The following is an 18,937-nucleotide window of genomic DNA, read 5'->3' as shown; positions in this document are numbered from 1 at the left end:
GCCTGTACACAGAGGAGGCTGGAGGTTCCAGGTAGAGTCCCAATTCCACCACTGTTCGCAGTGGTGAACAGGCAAATCGCTGCACCACAAATTTGCAAGTTTGCTCCAGGCTCATTGACTTGAAGGGAGACTCAAGATCATAAGTACAGCAAAAACATGTGACATCCAGGCTTCCCCCCAGAGAGGCCAGCTGTGGGGCCCAAGAGAGCACAACACCAGGGCACGTTCAAACAGCCAAGGTGGAAGGAAAATTGTGATATGAGGAGAGTGATTTTTTCTACTGGCTTTAAAAATAAACCTGCTGGAATGGTCTGCCTGGGATCTGTGTATTTCATTGTGTGTACAGTTAACCTCAAAATTCAAAAAGTAACCATAAACAATATTGAGTTCCATTTAATGATGTGCTTGCTCTAGTGTTTAGGAGGCTGTGTACTGGTATCTGGAAATTTGAAGTGAATTTAGAGAAACAAGATGGATTGATCAATGGAGGTGCTGATAGATGGACAAGCATGTGATAAAGCAAGTCTAATGAAATGTTAATTGCGGAATCTCTGCAGGTCCATGTGTGCCTACTGTAAAATTCATTCAATTTTGGTAGGTCTGAAAATTTCAATAATAAAATACTGAGAAAACAGCAACACTCCCAGGCCCAAAATAAAATACCACCTGCAACCAGCCAGAGTATGCCTCCCTCCTTCTTGAAATAATTTCCAAGCCTGTTTATTTTTTAAGCCAAGTAAAGAAAAAAAAATCTGGAAGAAAAGATTCAAAGGATAAAACCGGGAATAACGCTTTAATATAGATTTGTGGAACTCTGGCCCTTGCAGCCAGAATACACATTTATAAGCCATAAATAAAGCACACAGAAACCATAAATTAATCAGACCCGAGACCTGGATTTCACCGTGTCAAGATTGGGAATGTTTTTTTTTTTTTTTTCTTTTTCTTGGTCATTTACAACAGACCCTTACATTATTATTATTTTTTTATGTTTTTAAACAATAGTACAACCCTCTGGTTCTGTTAAAACTACATGGTTTTACACCAAGTCACTCACAAAAGTTTTTTTTCCTTTTTTAAAGTAAGACTTCCCTGCAACAACAGCAATGGAGGAGAACAACAACACAAAAAAATCAGAATCGGCAGGTGCTTTAAGAAGCAGGAGTCTACACAGTAGTGGAAACAGGAGGCTTTTTTTTTTTTTTTGACTTCATATTTTTTCCCGTTTTCCTCCTTATATAGAACGCGGAATATCAATGTGGCCCTCTGTTTGGGACGGAAGGGCTGTAGCAGGTGAGGGGAGACTGCTGTCTTGGGGGGTTGGGGTGGGGTGTGATGGATTTCTTCTCCCTTGCGTCTCTGCAACACCGCCTCCCCAAAGTCTCGACTCCACTTGCGCTCTCACTTATCCTCGATCCGGGCTGCCAGAGTTAGCTGGTCCTGAAGCCGTCGTCTTCTTAAGAAGAGTTCATAATGGGCCGGGAGTACACTCCCTGGTAGTAGGAGGTGTCTGCGGCCAGGGGTGAGGCGTCCAGGCCCGTTTTGTTCGTGACGGGACCCATGGCCAAGCTGCCAGGCATGGGGGAACCGTAGCCGGGGTAGTGCATCACCTGTTCATAGGCCTTGAGGTCCATTTTGTGGGGCTGGTGGTGGTGGTGGCTGTGGTGGTGCTGCTGCTCCGAGGACATGAGGTTGTTGATGGAGAAGGGGTGGTTGAAGGCGTAGTGGTGCTCCGGCTTCAGGTGGGCCTCGGGCGGCAGGCCCGGGTGGTGGGGCGGGCCCAGCAGGTGGGCCGCGGCCTGCTGCTGCTGCCCAGGAGAGGGCGCCGGCTCCGGGGGACTCAGCGCCGCCGCCGGCGTCCCCTTCAGCTCTCCCAGGCCCCCTCGCTTGTGCTCCTGGCACGGGGAGGCGCTCGAGTGAGGCGACTCGGTGCCCCCCGGAGTCTCGGAGGCCGGCCCGGCGGCCTCCCCCAGTTGCGCCTGCGAGGCCTGGGCCCCGGCGGCCGCCTTCTTGCCGCCACCCGCGGCGCCCGCGGCCTCCTTCAGCGCCAGCTGCTTCTCGCACTTGAAGCGCTTCTGCCGGCGCAGGTAGCAGCCGTTCTCGAACATGTTGCCCGAGTCAGGGTGCAGGGTCCAGAAGGAGCCTTTGCCCGGCTTGTCGGGGGAGCGGGGCACCTTCAGGAAGCAGTCATTGAAGGAGAGCGAGTGGCGGATGGAGTTCTGCCAGCGCTGCTGGTTCTGCCGGTAGAAGGGGAAGAGGTCCATGATCCACTGGTAGATCTCGCTCAGCGTCAGCATCTTGTTGGGGCTCTGCTGGATGGCCATGGTGATGAGCGAGATATACGAGTAGGGCGGCTTGGCGTGCGTGTAGCTGCGCCGGTAGGTCTTGGGGTCGCGCGCGCGGCTCAGGCCCGCCTGCCCGTACATGGGGCTCATGGAGTTCATGTTGGCGTAGGGGGCCAGGCCGCCCATGGCCCCGGCCGCCTGCCCCCCGAGCGGGCTCAGGCTGGGACTCAGGTGCGGCCCCATGCCCGCCACGCCGGCCGCCCCGGCGGAGCCACCCATGCCCGCCATGGCGCCCGCGCCGGGGGACATGCCTGCCAGGGACGGGCTCATGCCCGCGCCCACATACGACGACATGTTCATGGATCCCGCGCTCATGTTGCCGGAGCCGCTGCCCATGGCGGCCGCCGACATGCTCATGTACGTGTTCATGCCGTTCATCCCCAGGCCAGCGTTCATGTTGCTCACGGAGGAGTAGCCCTGCGGACAGAGCCCCGGGAGGGAGGCGACAGCGTTAGCACCGCGGCTCTAGGGTGCCCAGACCTCCCACCCGCCGCCCAGGCCTCCGCCTCAGGGGAGGCCTCCGGGGAGCCCTTTCCTCCCCTGTGGCCCAGTCTCCGGACTCCGAGTCTGTTTCATCCAAGGAGAGCCACGATCGATCACCCTGGGAAGGCTGCCTGGACATATGGCCCGTTCTTAGCCCTTCTCCACCTCGCCCAGGTTCTAGAACAGGGGTCCCATGGAGTACTCCCAAGCCAGAACCCCAAATGCATTCTCCTATCCCAGAGTCTCCCCAAACTCTCCTACCAGCATACTGAGCTGGCTCCGAGGCCCGAAGTCCCCGGACGCCACCTCCAGTCGCAGCAAGCAACCTGCGGGACACCGCGCGGGGCGCCTCGGGCTACCTCCAGCGAAGACTGTTTCGGGCCCCTTCTGTTCGACCTCCCTCCCGGGACCCCCTCCCTTGTCCCAGGGGGACTGAAAGCCAGAGCCTGTGCGGAGTGCAGGGTCGGCGGGAGGCACTGAATAGGGCAATAGGGAAGAAACCGTGACCCGAGCTACACGCGGCTGAGCTTTGCCGGCACAAACTTTCTTTCTCTTTGTCCACTAGTCTTTGACTCTGCCTCCACCTCGGCCCCCAACTCCTACCCATCTTCTCCTCCTCAGCTCCCCACCCCCTCGCCGGCCGACCTCCCACCCCTCCCCAGCCGCGCGCTGCCAAACATAACTCTGTTAGGATAGTGCGTGGCTCGGCCACGAAGAGGATTTGGAGGCGCCGCAAGTCAATATTTGATCACAAAGTTAATATTATCTCAAGGCTAACAGTGTGTCGTATAAAAAAGAGACCCATTTGAGTCGAAGGAGGGCGGAAAAGGCGGCTGCCCAGAAAGGCTGGGGTGGGGAGGGGGGTGCCAGCGAGGGAAGCGGTCCTGAGGTTGGGGAAGGAGCGAGCGCCGCCGCGCCACTTCCCCCTGGAAAAGGCGAGCGCTTACCTCGGGCTCGGCATAGTAGCTGCTCCAGTCGGACGGCTCGTGCCCTTCCATCTTCACCGCTCCCAGCATACTGGAAGCCGAGTGCATGGCAGTTTAAAATTTAACAGCCACAACAAACGACCAGCAATCACCCCCACCCCCACCCTCTTTTAAAAAAAGTCAGCCGAGGCAACGTCCCCTCCTCCCTCCCTCTCTCGCACTCCCTCTCCCTGGGCTCCACTCCCTCTCTCTCCCAGGGCCGGTCGGAGACGGTAGTTGGAAGTGGGCGGGAGGGGGGGGCGGCGAGAAGCGGAGGAGGCTCCGGCCAGCGCCCCGCGGTAGGGAGCGCCCTCCGCCGCCGCCGCGCTCACGGGCTGCCGGGTGGCGGCTGAGGTTGGCAGTGCCGAGCTGCCCCGAGGCGGCGGGAAGCGCGCGGCGCGGGGGCTGGTGGGGGGGGTACGAGGAGGAGGAGGAAGGAGGAGGAGGTGGAGGAGGAGAAGGAGGAGGAGGAGGAGGAGGAGGTGGAGGAGGAGGAGGAGGAGGAGGAGGAGGTGTGGACCGCGGAGCGGACAAGTGCCGCAGTGACGTGGGCGGCTGGTGATATAGCGCGGCGCGCTGGCGCGGGCCTCCAATCCCCAGACCCGGGGCAGCCCATTTGAATAATCAGCTCACACCTAGGTGAGAGGGAGCTGCCGCGGGCGCCCCGCACCTGCCCCTCCGCGCCTGCCGCCCGCTCCGCTGCCGCGGCGCCCAGCACTCCTGGGCTGGCCTGGAGAGCCGGCCAGGCGGGCGATCAGGCACGCGGGATCCCTGGTCTAGCCCCCTTTCCTCCCGGGTATGCGGCGAGTCCCCTGAGGAAGGAGGGACCTGGGAGGAGACCACCCCCTGGGGGGGGCGCTCCGGGCTCCAGCCCCCGCCCCGTCCCATCGCGCGGGGCGCTTGGTGCGCCTGTCGGAGGGCCGGTCCAGCCTCCATGCCCGGCAGAACCCTAGGAAAGCCGGTTTTATTTATGCCGGGTTTCTTGGTTCTCAGTGCTCATTCCCTGTCAAAACAACAAGCGGATGACAGAGCCAATTTGCAAAGCGCTGTCGTATTTAGTGTACACACCTTTAACTCGCCCGCCGCTGCTCCTGCGAGGGCCCTCCCTGTTACTGTTCAGACCCTGAGCGGCCCGGGGAAACGCGCGGGGCGCACGGTCCCGCAGCCTCGGCTCTCCGCTTCCTACGAGCCACGCCGCCCGCGACCCTCAGCGGGGCGGCTGGCTCCTGGCGCACGCAACCCCTCTAGCAGCGGCCGACGATTGGGAGGCTGAGATTTGTCTCTGACATTCAGGCCGGTGTGTTTCAAGGTTACTTTTCAGTCACAACAGAGGTGCCCACAGCATTTCGTAACTAAAACAAACAGGGCAAGAGGTGGGGAGGGAGGGGTGAGGAGAGAAAAATCCAGGAATCAATGATGGGCATATGGAGTTGACTTTAAGAGGGTCTCTATCCTCTCTGCCTTCCAGAGGGACTGCTTTACAGAAATTAGAAACTCCAGCAATCGTATACTTTTATTTCCACTGCAGCTCCTGGGTTCAAAAATTGTCTTCTGTACTGTGTCAGCCACCAAGACCTCTGTGAGTCGAGATGTGGAGTAGGGGAATATTGCAGGTGTTTGGATGTGGAGGCTCTTTCTTGGTTCTGAAAACCTGGCTGGACCCTGGGGATCCAGCCCTGCACCCACCCACTCAGAGACAGAGAAAACATAGGAACTGGTGGGCATCCAGCCCACCCGTCCAAAATTGGGGGCGATGGAGACAGAAGACAAGCGACATGGCAGACCCGGAACTTCGCACTGAAGATTGAGTGAGGGTGAGGCTGGAAGGCAAGCGAGGAGGGAGCAGTAGGCACAGGGGAACCGCCTCCCCAACCCCAGGCCTGTCAGGTCTGCACCTTATGGGACCCAAGAGGCAGACGCCTTGCTGCTGAAATGCAGATGATTGGGACAATTCATAGAGAGGACACTAATCAGTCCGCTGAGTGTCAGGGCGGGATTCTCCCCTAAGTCAGGGTCTGCATCTGCGTGGAAGCCGTGCCCTTCGGACCCCAGAGTGCTGAAGACTCCCACGAGGGGCAGGCCAGCCCCGTGCACCAGGGAAGGGGCTTGATGGTGTGTAGGGCCACGTAGTGAACGTGGAGGTGTGCGCAGCGGAGTCAGAGGGGCTAGATCCATTTCCCACTGGGTCCCACCTAGCGTGTGGATGGGAGCAACTTCAATGCTCCACCGAGGGTGGGGGAAAGAGGAGTACGCATTGGAGCTCAAAGAATGAGCAGTTTTTCAAAGCTTTCTCCGCAGGCCAGGGTGGACACACACACACACACACACACGCGCGCGCGCGCGCGCACACACCCCAAAACTCAAAACTCAAAATAATGTTATGGTTAACCTAGTCTGTGCGTGTTCTGTATGAGTGTGAGCTCATGTGCGTGCCCACTCCCTTCTATTATTGCTCCTCTATTTTCGCTCCTGGTTGGAAATTTGGTACCATAAATTATTTCAGGAGCGAACCGGAGGGCCGCGGGAGGATGGGGCGTTACCCTCCCAAGGAGGGAACTTTGCAAGCCCCTACCTCCACCCCAACCCTATTGGTGGCCGGCGCCAGGGACACTGGAGAGCGCTCGGCGGGGGCTTCCACAGTGACAGGACGCCCCCTGTCGGCCGCGAGGCCCGCGGGACCGATGCGAGTCCTCATTTACCCCAGCGCTCTGAGCTCTGCCCCTCCAGCACCCGAGCACCTCTTCCGCCTCTCCCAGCCGCTCCGAAAACGCCTCCGGGGGAGGGGGTACTCGGCCTTTTTGGAGCCCCAACCCCTAAGTTCTGCGCAAACCCTAACCGGCTTCCTGCACCCTGGTGAGGTTCTGGGAGGGAGCTCCGGTAGGGTCGGGCTGGGTGACGCCGCCTGGGGCCTCGGAGCAGCCGCTCCCGCACCCTCCCTGCGCGCCCCCCTGTAGGGAAGGCGAGCGGCATCTGCGGTTCGCTTTACGCAGCGGGGAGCCGGACACAAACGGGCTGCGAGGAGAGTTAGGACTTTCAGGCAGGCTGGAGTTCGCGTTCCCTTCCAGCTCAGCGGTCTTTGGAGCTCCTTCTTCCCTGAGCTCCGATTTCTAAAGGGTTATCCAGAGTTCTGGCTCAGGCTTGAATGCTGAAAATTGCTCCCGGAGTTTCTCTCCAGGAAAAAGTTCGCGGGGAACTCGGGCTGCAGATGTCTCGCCCGATCCCTCTTCAGTCTACCCTCACGTAGGGCTGAGACCTACAAAGCCCTTTCCTTTCCATTTTGTTAGGTCACCGCCGGCTTCTACAGTAAAACTGCTTTATAACTGCGGCCTGTGCTTGGGGTTAGCACGCCATTTTTATTCTGGATGTTGCCTCAGTGACAAACTCATGAGACTCGAGTTCAAATCCAGGCCTCCTCTGCTCCCCCTGGGAAGAAAACACCCAGGCCATCCAGATGTTCTAAGCCTTCATCTTGCTGGACCAATCCTGCTTTCCCCTTGCAAAACTCCTCCCTAGAACTCTCTTTGTCACATGAAACTAACCAGTGCAGAAGGGGCATCACTGAACAGAACTCAATTTTCCTAAGTGAGAAGTCGTGAAATACCTGAGGAGAAAAACAATAAAAGCCCCATTGGACTGATCAATACTCCGATTCCTAAAATCCTTCAGAGAATAAATACCCAGGCAAAGCCTTGCTCCAAGTTCCCCAACGAATTTAGGGCAACACAAGTCAGATATGTAGGCAAGATGAAGGCAGAGGGGATGGAAAAGTGATAATAGAGTCTTGGAAAAATATACATTTTTACTTTCTTATAAGCTTTTTAATTGGTAAAATATCAAATGTTCAAACACCCCTTATTCATTCTCTGAATGACTCTCAAGTCTCAGTGAAGAAAAGGCATATCATGTATCAAAGTTAAATAACTTTCTGTGGATGGGTTGTTATTTCTGAAATGTATTATAAAATCAGATAATCAAAATTTGTCTAGTTGGTACTGAGCACACCTTCAAACACTTACGTTGGCTTTCATAGTTCTTGGATGGTCAAAACACCAGTTGTTTACGGAGAGGGCAATTGAAAAAGTAATTAGCTAAGAACACGTTATCAGAGGTTATTTATGTAAAATAATGAAGATTCAGCATGTTGCAGTCTTCAGCAAAAGTTCAGGAAAATGCTGATAAAGGGGGAGGCAAGGTGCAACATTTTAAGTTTAATACTCTGTGCACCTGTGTGTAATCTAGCTCTCCACCTGCAAGATCCACAGGAAAAGATGAAACATACATTTTTTAAATGACAAAATAATATGTGTGTGTGGTTGGAATTATATCCTCAGTCTATATTTTTTGCAGTATGGGTTGTATCATTTTACATCGTTATTTTATTATTAGATTTTCTTTTACTATCTTAAAATGAAATATGTAATAAGGATGTTGGATCTCATGTTAAGGAAACTTTGGCAAAATAACTTGTGCAAATATCCATTCAGTTCTATCCTTGAAAGGAGATCAGAGAAGCCACCATCCAAACTGACGACAGACTGGTTTGAGTTCTGAAAAACAAATCAGTATTATTTTGTCTTACCGGTATCAGGGGATGAACTGTGATCTTCGCTCCGTTGAGAGAGGAAGAGAGGAAATATTCCTGTCAACCACAAGTATAGACTTATCAGGGTGGTCGCTGCGCATTGTTTAGGGGAAGGAGACGGACTCTGTCCTCTGGCTGGGGTGACGTTGGGATGGATCTGGCACACAGGTCTCTTGCTTTATGCATGTAGAATTTGACCATTGTGCAGAAGGTGTGGTTTCAGCTATGGATTGTCCATCTTTATGGGATTTTTCAGTGGATGGATTGAGCAATTGTGAATTCCACTCCCATCTGTGTATAGGTCTGCGAAGAAAGCCAGTGCTCTGCCCATTCCGGGCCACGGTTTGACAAATATTTCTGGTGTATACTTGACATCCTGTTCACCATTCTTGCGTTTTTAGCACATTTCTGGTATGTGGGACTATTATAGCAGGTAATTAAAATAATTGAAAGAGATAAAAATAAACAATGACAACTTTTAGTAGCAATAACAACATGCCAACATGAGTGAGAATAAACTCCTCTTTGAGGGATGCTTAAATTAGATGCATCTGCAGTTGTGGCCCTGAGAGCTGTTTCATATATTTGGATGTTATTCTTGGGAGAAATCTCAGTTATTCCTGCCAAACAGGCAAGCAGTAAGCTTTATGAAGGACAGAAATCAAGGAGCATCAGTCACAGACTACCTGGAGGAACCAACCTAGGAACCTTCTGTGTTACACAGGGAGGTAATTTAGAAGTGAGGCCATTAGGTCTATGAGCTGCTGATGACTTAGTTGGATAAACAAATGCACTTTCATTAAGTATGAAACAATGAAGCATATGAGAGACATGGAGATCAGAAAGAAGCCGGTGAGTCCTGGGTTTCCTGGCTGAGGCTTAGGAAGCAGTTGTTTACTTCTCGTTTCCATGTCAAATGATACACAGGCCCTGAATCAACACAAAAGAGCTATATATAACTTGCTCTAATATTAAGCAATGACAAGGATGGGGAGTTTATATGTTTTGGATTCATTCAGCAAATATTTAATGAGCACTTAGTATATTCCAGATGGTGGACAAATAGGGAAAGCCATAGGCTTCTAGAGAATGTCTGTTTTCCTCTTTTACTTCCTCCTTTTCTCCCTTTTTCTGCCACAGGTCCCAGCCTCTTTACTTCTAAGTCTTCTTCCAATCATGACCCTGGAATTTTCATGTGCTAAAATTCTATTCCAAAGGGAAAATTATACATTTCACCTTTCTAAAATAGTCTAGCTCCTGGCAGAGATGGACTGAAACCCAAGGTGAGGTGCCTGTTTTCACCCAGAATCAATAGAAAAACCAAGGGTCCAGCTGCAGGTAGACAAGCATCCCTGTGATAGCCCAATTCTGTCCTGTCGTCATTGACAATTCCTCTGCAATATTAGTTTCCTATCAAAGGGATACTAGGGGTTTCTGGCTTCCAGGAGGAAGAAGGATGAAGGCGGCAAGAGGTGATGCTGCGCGTGGTGGATGCTGCTTGGCACCCTTGTCCTGGCTTGCACATAGCTCCTAAAGTTTTGTAATACACCCTTCTGTATTATTCAGCTCTTTGTTAATTTTGCTTCCAAAAGTAATTCCAGAGGAAGGATTGTGGAGCTCTCTGCAAAAAGGAGAGCTTCGGGGAGGGGGTACCCTATGACAGCAATAGTGACCCACTGGGACTGGGTGACTTAACCAGGCCAGTGATGGCCTCTCACACCCTTTGTGCATAGGAATCCCCTGGCGATATTGTTAAAATGTAGATGCTGATTCCACAAGTCCAGGAAGGGGCTTGAAGTTTTGCATTCCTAATAAGCTTCCAAGGGATGCTGATGCTATCAGTCTGGTCCACAGACCACAGGTGGAATGGTACAGCTTTAAAGACCTGTTTTTCTCATGGATCCTGTAGCCTATCCCTAGCTGGGTGGTGATATGTGACTTGATAAAATGAGAAGTGTAGGTTCCTTTTCAACTTCTGCCGGTTCCCTAGCGCGTCTACGTCCCTCCCCTCTCAGCCGCCACAGCCACGACTCTTCTCGCAGCCACAGTTCATGGTCACCAGCCCGCAGAAGTCAGAGCTTGTCTGTGCAGCCCAAGCAGTGTAGTGGTCTTCCTGCAAAGCAGAGCTGCCCACCCCCCATACCCCCTCCTGTGCATTGTTAGCTCATCCCACACTCCCCCTCCTAGGCTGTGTTTTCCGGAGACAGGGACCTCCCTGGTTGCCTGGGTAGGAAAGGGGACCCGTGGCAATTATCAGTTTGCAATGTGGAAACAGTCATTTTCCAAGTATATAAAAAAGCCAGACCGAGTAGTGTCAGCTGCAACCTCACTGCATCAGCAAACACTCACCAAGACTCTTTTAAATGTTTTCCTTAAAGAAGAGGCCCCAGAGAACGCACACTGATTGCGCCCTGTTGCCCACCTCTGGGCTGGGCTGGCCCTGAAGGCTATGCAGGGCTTCCCAGTCAAAAGAAAAAAGGGATAGGACTGACCTCTCCCAAACATCCCCTGAACCTCTTCCTTGATCCCAACATGCACTTAAAAAACAAAATAGAAAGATCAAAAAGAAGGGAAAGTGAGGAAGAAATTCCTGCTTATTGAGTTTCAAATGAGGTTTTCATGGTCCTCATGGAAAAGACCTGAGTCTCTGGTGAAGGCAACTGGGAATGGGATTTTTCTTCCACAAAATATGGACTGACATTGATTTGGCGCTCCCTATCAATGCATGAGAAAATAACATTATTAGGAAAAATTAAAACTGAATCCAGAGACATCACAATTAAGCCCTTTGTTAAGAAATATGACTGTTCTCCTTAGCATACCGCTCCATTTTTTTCCAACATATATAACAGAAAATGCTCAGAAATTAAAATTTGAGTCTCAAAGATGAGAATAATTTTTGAAATTAGGCCATTCCCTTAATGCTTATTTAATTTGCAATATACATTCATAATTAGTGATAATATAATTTTTCCCTTTGAGGGAATTTAAATGAAGTGTTCATTCTGGAAAGTTTCCTTTCTTTCACAAATGAACTGCTAAAAGAGAGGGAAAATATGTGGGCAAATTTAAAAAAATCCTACCATATTTATAGAGGCACATAAATAATTAATGTAGAAACAGTAAAAAATTTAACCAAGCATTAATCAATGTGTGCTTTTAAGGCAATATGGATTGAGGATAATAAAACTGGTAAAAAATTATATTAAGCTACATTGAAATTCCTGGATCGACCTGGATATAAAACGCAACTTATTTTTCAGTTGTCTTTTTCACACCTGGCTACTGAATCACCCCATAGGCTTCCTCTGTTAGTCTAGAAGGTTGGACTATGTGATGCTGTCTGTGAATGAATTATACTATGTTATATGAAAAATTATGATGTAAGTGACATGTGATATTCTCTGGAGGAGTCTGCATAAATAAGTCTACACTTTTCAAAAGTTTGGGAGTTTAGATGTGCCCTTAAAGTGTGAAATCTGGCAAATTCATTCTTCTAATTCTTCAAAATAAAGTGCTAAGTAGATGCTAATGTTGAGGAACACAGATCGGGGTGCCTTGGGGTGGGAGCTCTGCCCTGACACCCACTCTCACTATTCTCATAGTTAGGTAGAAAATGAAAAGAAACTTCTTTGTGTCTACTCCCCTGTTTTCTTTTATTCTTTTCTCCCTCTTAACATATTACTTAGAAATACAGAATTCTTTCCTCATGTACATTACCCAAGAGTTTCCTCTACCTACCCCTCCGCCAAATCACTGAGCTCTTAAAGAATAAAGAGATGTCAGGTTAGGGGCTAAGATTTTCTTCAGACTTGATGATTCATGCAGGCCTTTTACATGAAGGAGCTCATTTTGTTTCTGGGAAAACTGGGGTGAGAGACATTGATGACTCACCCAACCCTTCTGATCACAACCTAGGCCCTCTGACCCAAATCTTGACCTGTTTTCATTTTATAATTTTCTCTTTTGTCCCAAAAGGCATTCCTTTAGCGAGATGAAGAAGTTGTCAGAAACCTGGGAGGAAAGAAAATACTCAGTGGTAACATTTCCAGGTTACTGGAATAGTGTGCATTTGTACATGTGTGTATGCATATATGTGTATGTGTTGTATGTGTGTGTGTAGTTTACAAGATACTCAACATCTTAATGCTAGTGAAATATAGTTAAATAAACAATAACCCAATTTTATTACAGAGTATCGTCTAGCTATTATAAGCAGTGATATCTCTATGAAATAATATAAAAAGCATGATGATTTTATAATGAAGAGCTAAATAGTTGCAGGATATGAGTAATTTGATTTAATTTTTATAAGAATAAACCCTTACTCTGTCACTGCATGGAAAAGATTTAAAATTTAAGCCTCAAACTATTAATAATAATACACCTAGAACTTGGGACTTAGGAGGATTGGGAGAGGATTTCCACATTTTACTTTATATCTTCCTTACATTGTACTGTAATCTCTTTCATTCTTGTCATAAAAGAATTCTAAACAAACACTAAGAAGTGCAGTCTCGGCCACCAGCTCGCTGACATGCTGCACAGAAATATTTCTGGTTCTTGTTAATCAAAACATATGCTTTCCTGCATCATCTTTTAGAGAAAATGAGCAGGCCCCTCCTCTGCAGGAAAATAGTTCCTATTTATAAAAAGATAAATTAAATTCAGAACACCCACAGGCCAATAAAAGTCAGGTAGGAAAAAGAAACCACTACGATTTAATAAATCTGACTTAATTAAAAAAAAAAGTGGATGTCATGGGGCAGACCTAAAGAACCAGCTAGTACTTAAATTGCTGTGGCTCTTAATTGCTTACGGTCCTCAGGAAGTGAAAGGATTGAAATGCAGGCTCTATGTGGCTTCACTTAATTAATATTTATGACTGCAGAAGAAAATTAAATAAGGCAAACGGTGTAATTTTAAACAGCCTGTGGTCTTGGTTAGCAGGGCTCACAACACATTCAGGAGCAAAAAATGTGAGCACACTTTGGGCATGTGTGGTTTCAGCTTTCATTTTTTATGCTGGGTGAGACCTCCAATACCAACGTCTTGCAGTGCTATGGTGATTGTTTTCACCCATCATGTTTTGCATGTTTCTTTGTCTCTGTTATTGATTGTCTGAAGGAAAAGTTTTTTTTTCTGGGGATGGAGAGATGGGGGATGCACAAAGGCGTTAGCTTCGGAACTATTTATAATTTCTCAATGGGAGTTTTTAGGATGTATATCTGCTATTTACTGACTTTTTTGCATGGCTTGATGATTTGAGTTTTTCTGTTTTGGGAGCAGAGAGTTGATGAGATACCATCAGTTCCTGTAATGAAGATTCTGGACTATAAGTCTGTGTGATAATCAATGTTTATTGAATGGATGGATGGATGGTTGGGTAGATGCATGAGTGGATGGATGGGTGGATGGGAGAATAGAGCACAGATTCTATGTTACTTATATTAAAAAACCCTCAGTTTACCTGTGAGCATTGGTTTTGAAGGGATAAAATCAGATAACAACAAATCTTAGATGGAAGTTTTTCAAACTTGCGTTGGTGACCCATTAATGTGTGTGACAGAAATTTACTTCATTACAAGTATTGGGAAAGAAAAGAATGGAATAGAAGTTCTCAGTGCATCTCACATAGTAAACAGAGTCTTGGAAAACCTGTTTCTGTTATGAACGTGTGTGTAACTGCATCAAGATGGAAAATGTACTCCTTACTGTGGGTTCTTATCCAGAAAGCCTGAGAGACCATATATACTGGAGGCTGAGGTCCATTAGCTCTCCTTGCAAGGAAGCTTTAGATTTCTCATTTGGAAAGGGAGAGTAATAGCAGAAGCCACCTCTTCAGACTAGGTAAAAATGACGTGAGTGGAGGCTCATGATAATGGCTTAGCCCAGCATTTGGCATATTGAGAACATTTGATCAATGTTGTTTTTTTTTTTTGTTTTTTGTTTTTTTTTCCTCTCCTGCATCCTTTGCAGCTTCTCAGCATTACAGCTGAGAAAGATCTCAACATTTAACACAGAGAGACACATTATACTATGTTTTATAATTTGTCCTCTCAACTCTTACTTAAAACAATCCTCTTAAAAAATAAACACATTTGCCCAAAATGACACCACTCATTCGAGAAGGTTATTTCTCATCTCTGTACGTGATATAATAGCTGTGCTGAGCCCTGAGCTCCAGAATTAGCAAACGTGTTCCACTCACTTCTGACTCTCTCTAGCCAAGGGCCATACCTTGTCTTCAATTCCATGGCTTTCCCGTTGTTTGAAGGTTAAAGACAGCATTTCATTTTTACTGCTGTTAATAACTCCCAACTTTTCCATATTTCCCATTTTTTCTAAACTCTTTACTACATGCTAATACTGCCTTCATTTTTTTCCCTACCCTCTTCCTGAGGTCTCTTGGTCCTAGAAGCATCAGCTTCCAAATGTTTTTGCAACTTCCCCTTTACCCTCCCCAGTAATATTCTATTCACCATTTTCCCTTCTGATTTCCTTTTCTGTTCCTTTAATAATAGTCTCTGCACTTCCCCTCCTCTCCCATCTGTAAAGCAATCCTTCATCCAAGTGATGTTCTCCAGGTGACCCTAATCTGGCAGAAGCTTCCTTCATCCATCTTTCTAGAAGAACCCTCAGTTACCAGAGCCAGTCTGACACTCCTCTTCCATACCAGCTGCTTTAGACCAGCCTGGGTTGGGGGTGGAACCATTGTCAAGTTTCACCCATTAGCTAAAAAAATGCCACTTAGATTCATTGCAGGTAACCAAGAAAGTCATACTCTTTAAGCTCATCAACATAGCTACATAGTTCATAAAAACTATTCCTCCTTTTTCCAAGGGACTTGGTTAATTGATGAGTGGGAGCAGAGGTCCCCATGATCAGTAGCTGGTTTGTTCATTGCTGAGAAACACAGAAGACAGGCTGATCACAGGACAGGGAGTGCAGAGCCCAGGGCGGGAGCACAGGGGCAGGTGTTGAGAAGGAGAATGCACTTCTTAACTTTACAATGCCATTACTCAGTATTTTCTTTTCCTTAAATGGTACTTTAGCTCACTTATCAGATTTCAACTTGCTTTTCCACACAAAAGCATAACTTGAGGTCTTCCCAGGTTCACATGTATAGAATGACCTCTTCTTTTTAACTGCAGTGCAGTGTGTATATTCCATAGTTCTTTAGTCGGTCAATTACTATTGGTGTCTCAGGTGAGTTTCCTAGAAGCAGAGCCTGAGGAGAGGACTCCTGTGCATGAGAATTACCGAGGCAGTGTGCTTCCCAGAGAGGTCTGTAAGGGAGTGGGGAAGGTAGGAAAGCCCAGTGTGGGCCACCTCAGGCCATGCCCGGCAGAGAGGAGCTTCAGACGTGTCCCGAAGGGGACTCCGGTGCATGAGTGAGGCTCAGAGCTGCACCCATCATTGGTTTAAGGGCCCTCCTGGGGGCAGGGGTCTCACACATCCCAGGCACATGGAGCTGTCTATGAGAGTATACCAGGTGGCTCTGGGCCCCCAAGGGCAGTCTCTGATGAAGAGCTTGCAGGTACAGAAGCTTGCTGAAAGCCCCGAAGTAGATGGCCCTCTCCTTTCTAATTCCAACCACAGTTGCGACAGGGGTGTGACCTAATCGTGGCCTTTGCTCTCATTTAAAGGCTCATTTGTTTCTCAGAGAAGCTTAGCCAATATTCATTTGACGAACACCAAATCCCTAGTATGTCCCATGAGCTCACATCACAGCTTATGGGGCACCATGAATGTCCTCCAGGAGTTCACTTGGCTAGGAGTAGATCAGAAATAGGTATCAACAAAATTCATCACTGCAGCAGCAGGGCTGAGCTCCTCTGAGATAATAGCAATTCACTCTTCCTTGGCTGCAGTGCGGGGGTATGCTTCTTGCTTGAGGGGCTGATAGTTAAGCCGAATACTGGAAGAGAAGAGTTTGCCAGGCCGAGAGGAACACAGGGCTCCTGGAGTTGGGGGTCGGGGGGGGCGAGTGCCAGCACAGAGACAGGGGAGCAACTGGGCAGTGGGTGTTAGGGCAGGAGCTTCCTGGGAAGGGCAGTGGGAGCAGCTAGGAGACTAGAGAGAGGTGGTCTGAGGAGCCTTCAGGCTAGGGAGTTTGGCCTCTTCTCTCAGGAATGAAGCATCACAGAGTGTTCTGAGCAGGAGAGAAATGCCCAGGACGGGTTTGCAATAGCTCCTCTCTCAGTAAGGTGGAGGAAAGTGAGATTGAAACCAGCACTCTACTCAGTGGACCCTGAGGTGCCACTGGGCTTGGTCTGCTGCTGGGAGTGCAGACCGCAAGCTGCCTTCAGCTGTCAGGCCTTTCAGGGGTCAACTGGGATGGTTCAAATCCAGTCCTGATGGATGAGATTCTACAAGGGCCTGGCCACCTCGGCCAATCTCAGACAACTCTGAGAACCATGCTAGCTCTGAGGCTCATCATATGGTTGGCCAAGGCTGCTCTGGGGTCAGATTCTCCATCTGCTCACTCCTGCCTTCTTTCTATTGCCTCAACCCCTGCCAAATGATCCCACTAACTATAAACACACCACATGCCAAACTCCAATGGAGAGGCTGCCTTTTGGGAGACCAGCTGAGACAACCGCTTGGGAGGCTGTAACACTAACTCCGTTGGAGAGGATGGGTGTGGGAATATCCTCCCCAGTTTCCACACACAATGGAGACAGCTCAGCTCTGGAAGGAGAGATCTACCTCTCCGGTAGATCAGGCCTCTGATGGCTTCTCCAGAAAACTCCAAACCCACACAGATCAGAAAGTATCAGGTAAAATGAAAACACAAGACCTGGGCTCAAAAGTTCTGGGTCTTAGTTTTGGATCCCATAAAAATCCACCCTGATGCAAAGATTTGAGTGCAAGCAGGATATTTAGCCAGGAAATGCTGGAAGGGGAGTGAAGAGGTGAGAGAGGGAAGGGAAGGCAGCCATACAGGCACCCGCCATCAGGCAGGTTACTACTCTGTGAACTAGCTCTGGGGCTCACCACACGGCTGGAAGAGGGGATGCTTCTTGTCTGAGGGGCTGATACTTAAGCCAAACACTGGAAGAGAAGAAAGAGTTTGCCAGGCCGAGAATGACACATGGGCACTGGCACTTATACCTCTGCTGGCACCTCTGGGAGCCAGAGTAGAACATCAGAGCTGTCACTCACAAGGGCGGGGGAGCTGAGGTATTTATGCATCAACTCCTATCATTCACTGACTGACAGTGGCTACTCAGGGGTTTTAATTCTCCAGGCACTTCCAGTCCTTTGTGGGTAGGATAGAGTTCTGCTGCTAGAAATTACCCTGAAGTACAAAGGCACAGATGCTGGCAGGTGGAAGGTGGGCATGGGGGATATACTCGGGGCTTGGCTATCATCTAAGCTTTACTGTCTCCACTTCCTAATGACAAGAGCTTAGAGGCGTCATCCACACAGAGCTTCACCTCTTTAGTCATCAAACAAGGATAACGATACCTGACTTTTAATTGTTGTAAGGTTTAAATGTGACTTTGATTTAATTGTCAAATAATATCTTTAAGAATGGCCAAAAGGAGAGACAAGTAGACATATAATATTAATCACATTCCCTGAACCCCCAAACTGCATTTCCAAGTGTGGAGAGTCCATAAGTCCCCTTCAACTCCTTTAGGATAGAAGCAACCTTCCAAATTTGAATCTTCAGAATCATGGGTGGTGAGTCACCCGCATTTACCAAAAGCAATATTCTGCCAACTACCTCTGGACCTATTCAATGAGGTATAGGAAAGATATCTCAGCATTCAGAAACATTACTGACCTATTTTTTAGGGATAACATTTAGGAACAGCGAGGTCAGTGTCACCTGGAGGGTCAGCAGCTGAATGCCGGATGGAGCACCCTCATTCCTCCCTCTGATGCTCACTGAGCCCAAGGCTTTTTTTTTTTTTTTTTTTCTTGAGACCGAGTTTTTCTCTGTCGCCCAGGCTGGAGTGCAGTAGCACGATCTCGGCTCACTGCAATCTCCACCTCCTGAGTTCAAGTGATTTTCCGCCTCAGCCTCCCAAGTAGCTGGGATTATAGGCGCGCCATGACGCTCAGTTAATTTTTGTATTTTTAGTACAGACAGAGTTTCATTGTGATGGCCAGACTGGTCTCGATCTCCTGACCTCAGGTGATCCACCCGCCTCGGCCTCCCAAACTGCTGAGATTGTAGGTGTGAGCCACTGTGCCCAGCCAAGGCTTTTTCTTTAATTACCTGAAGGAAGGCAGATGGAAATGCCCAGTTTGAAGAGAAACTTTCTACAACTGTGCATTTCCAATGCTCAGTGATGAAAGAGTCAGCTAGAGTGTTGAGTAATGGTGAACTGTGTTCCCTATTAAATAGAAGGTAAATGATTGCCTTGCTTCGAGTTTCCTGGTGTGGTGATTCACTTGTAGTGAATGGGGACTCCTGATAAGATACTACCACCATGGAAAATCTTCAAAGAGAGGCTGGATATCTAGTTGTTCCCCGAGCACCAGAGGCCAGAAAGGGGACTATACCCGGGGGCTCAAATAGACTACAGAGGAAGCACTTACAATTT

At 48.8% G+C, this 18,937-nt stretch overlaps 1 protein-coding gene across 2 annotated transcripts; it reads right to left on the bottom strand.

Annotated features, from left to right (window-relative positions):
* Window positions 1-765: 765 nt before the first annotated feature.
* Window positions 766-5,077, bottom strand: FOXA2 (forkhead box A2). 2 transcript variants are annotated; one of them, XM_012463427.2, is made up of 3 exons: window positions 4,862-5,077; window positions 3,776-3,845; window positions 766-2,762 (listed from the first exon to the last, which is right to left on the bottom strand). In XM_012463427.2, exons 2-3 carry the CDS (start codon window positions 3,842-3,844, stop codon window positions 1,458-1,460), a joined length of 1,374 nt encoding a protein of 457 aa, XP_012318850.2. In that variant the 5' UTR covers window position 3,845; window positions 4,862-5,077; the 3' UTR covers window positions 766-1,457. The 2 variants fall into 2 exon arrangements, with proteins under 2 accessions (XP_012318850.2, XP_012318849.2); XM_012463426.2 differs by lacking the exon at window positions 4,862-5,077 and having other exon boundaries at window positions 3,776-4,156.
* Window positions 5,078-18,937: the final 13,860 nt, after the last annotated feature.

Source organism: Aotus nancymaae, unplaced genomic scaffold (assembly GCF_030222135.1).
Source record: "Aotus nancymaae isolate 86718 unplaced genomic scaffold, 86718_ANA_hifiasm-v0.15.2.pri h1tg000001l, whole genome shotgun sequence".
In the NCBI taxonomy this organism is placed as follows: Eukaryota; Metazoa; Chordata; class Mammalia; order Primates; family Aotidae; genus Aotus; species Aotus nancymaae.
Note: the sequence above shows the minus strand (reverse complement) of the source record. Positions and strands in the feature narration are given on the sequence as shown.

What these genes read in the sequence shown, in the direction of transcription:
- FOXA2 (XM_012463426.2), bottom strand. Translation starts at nt 3,862, where the DNA reads ATGCACTCGGCTTCCAGTATGCTGGGAGCGGTGAAGATGGAAGGGCAC. An exon ending in GCTACTATGCCGAGCCCGAG is followed by an intron (nt 2,763 to 3,775) that starts GTAAGCGCTCGC and finishes CTCTGTCCGCAG; the next exon opens with GGCTACTCCTCCGTGAGCAA.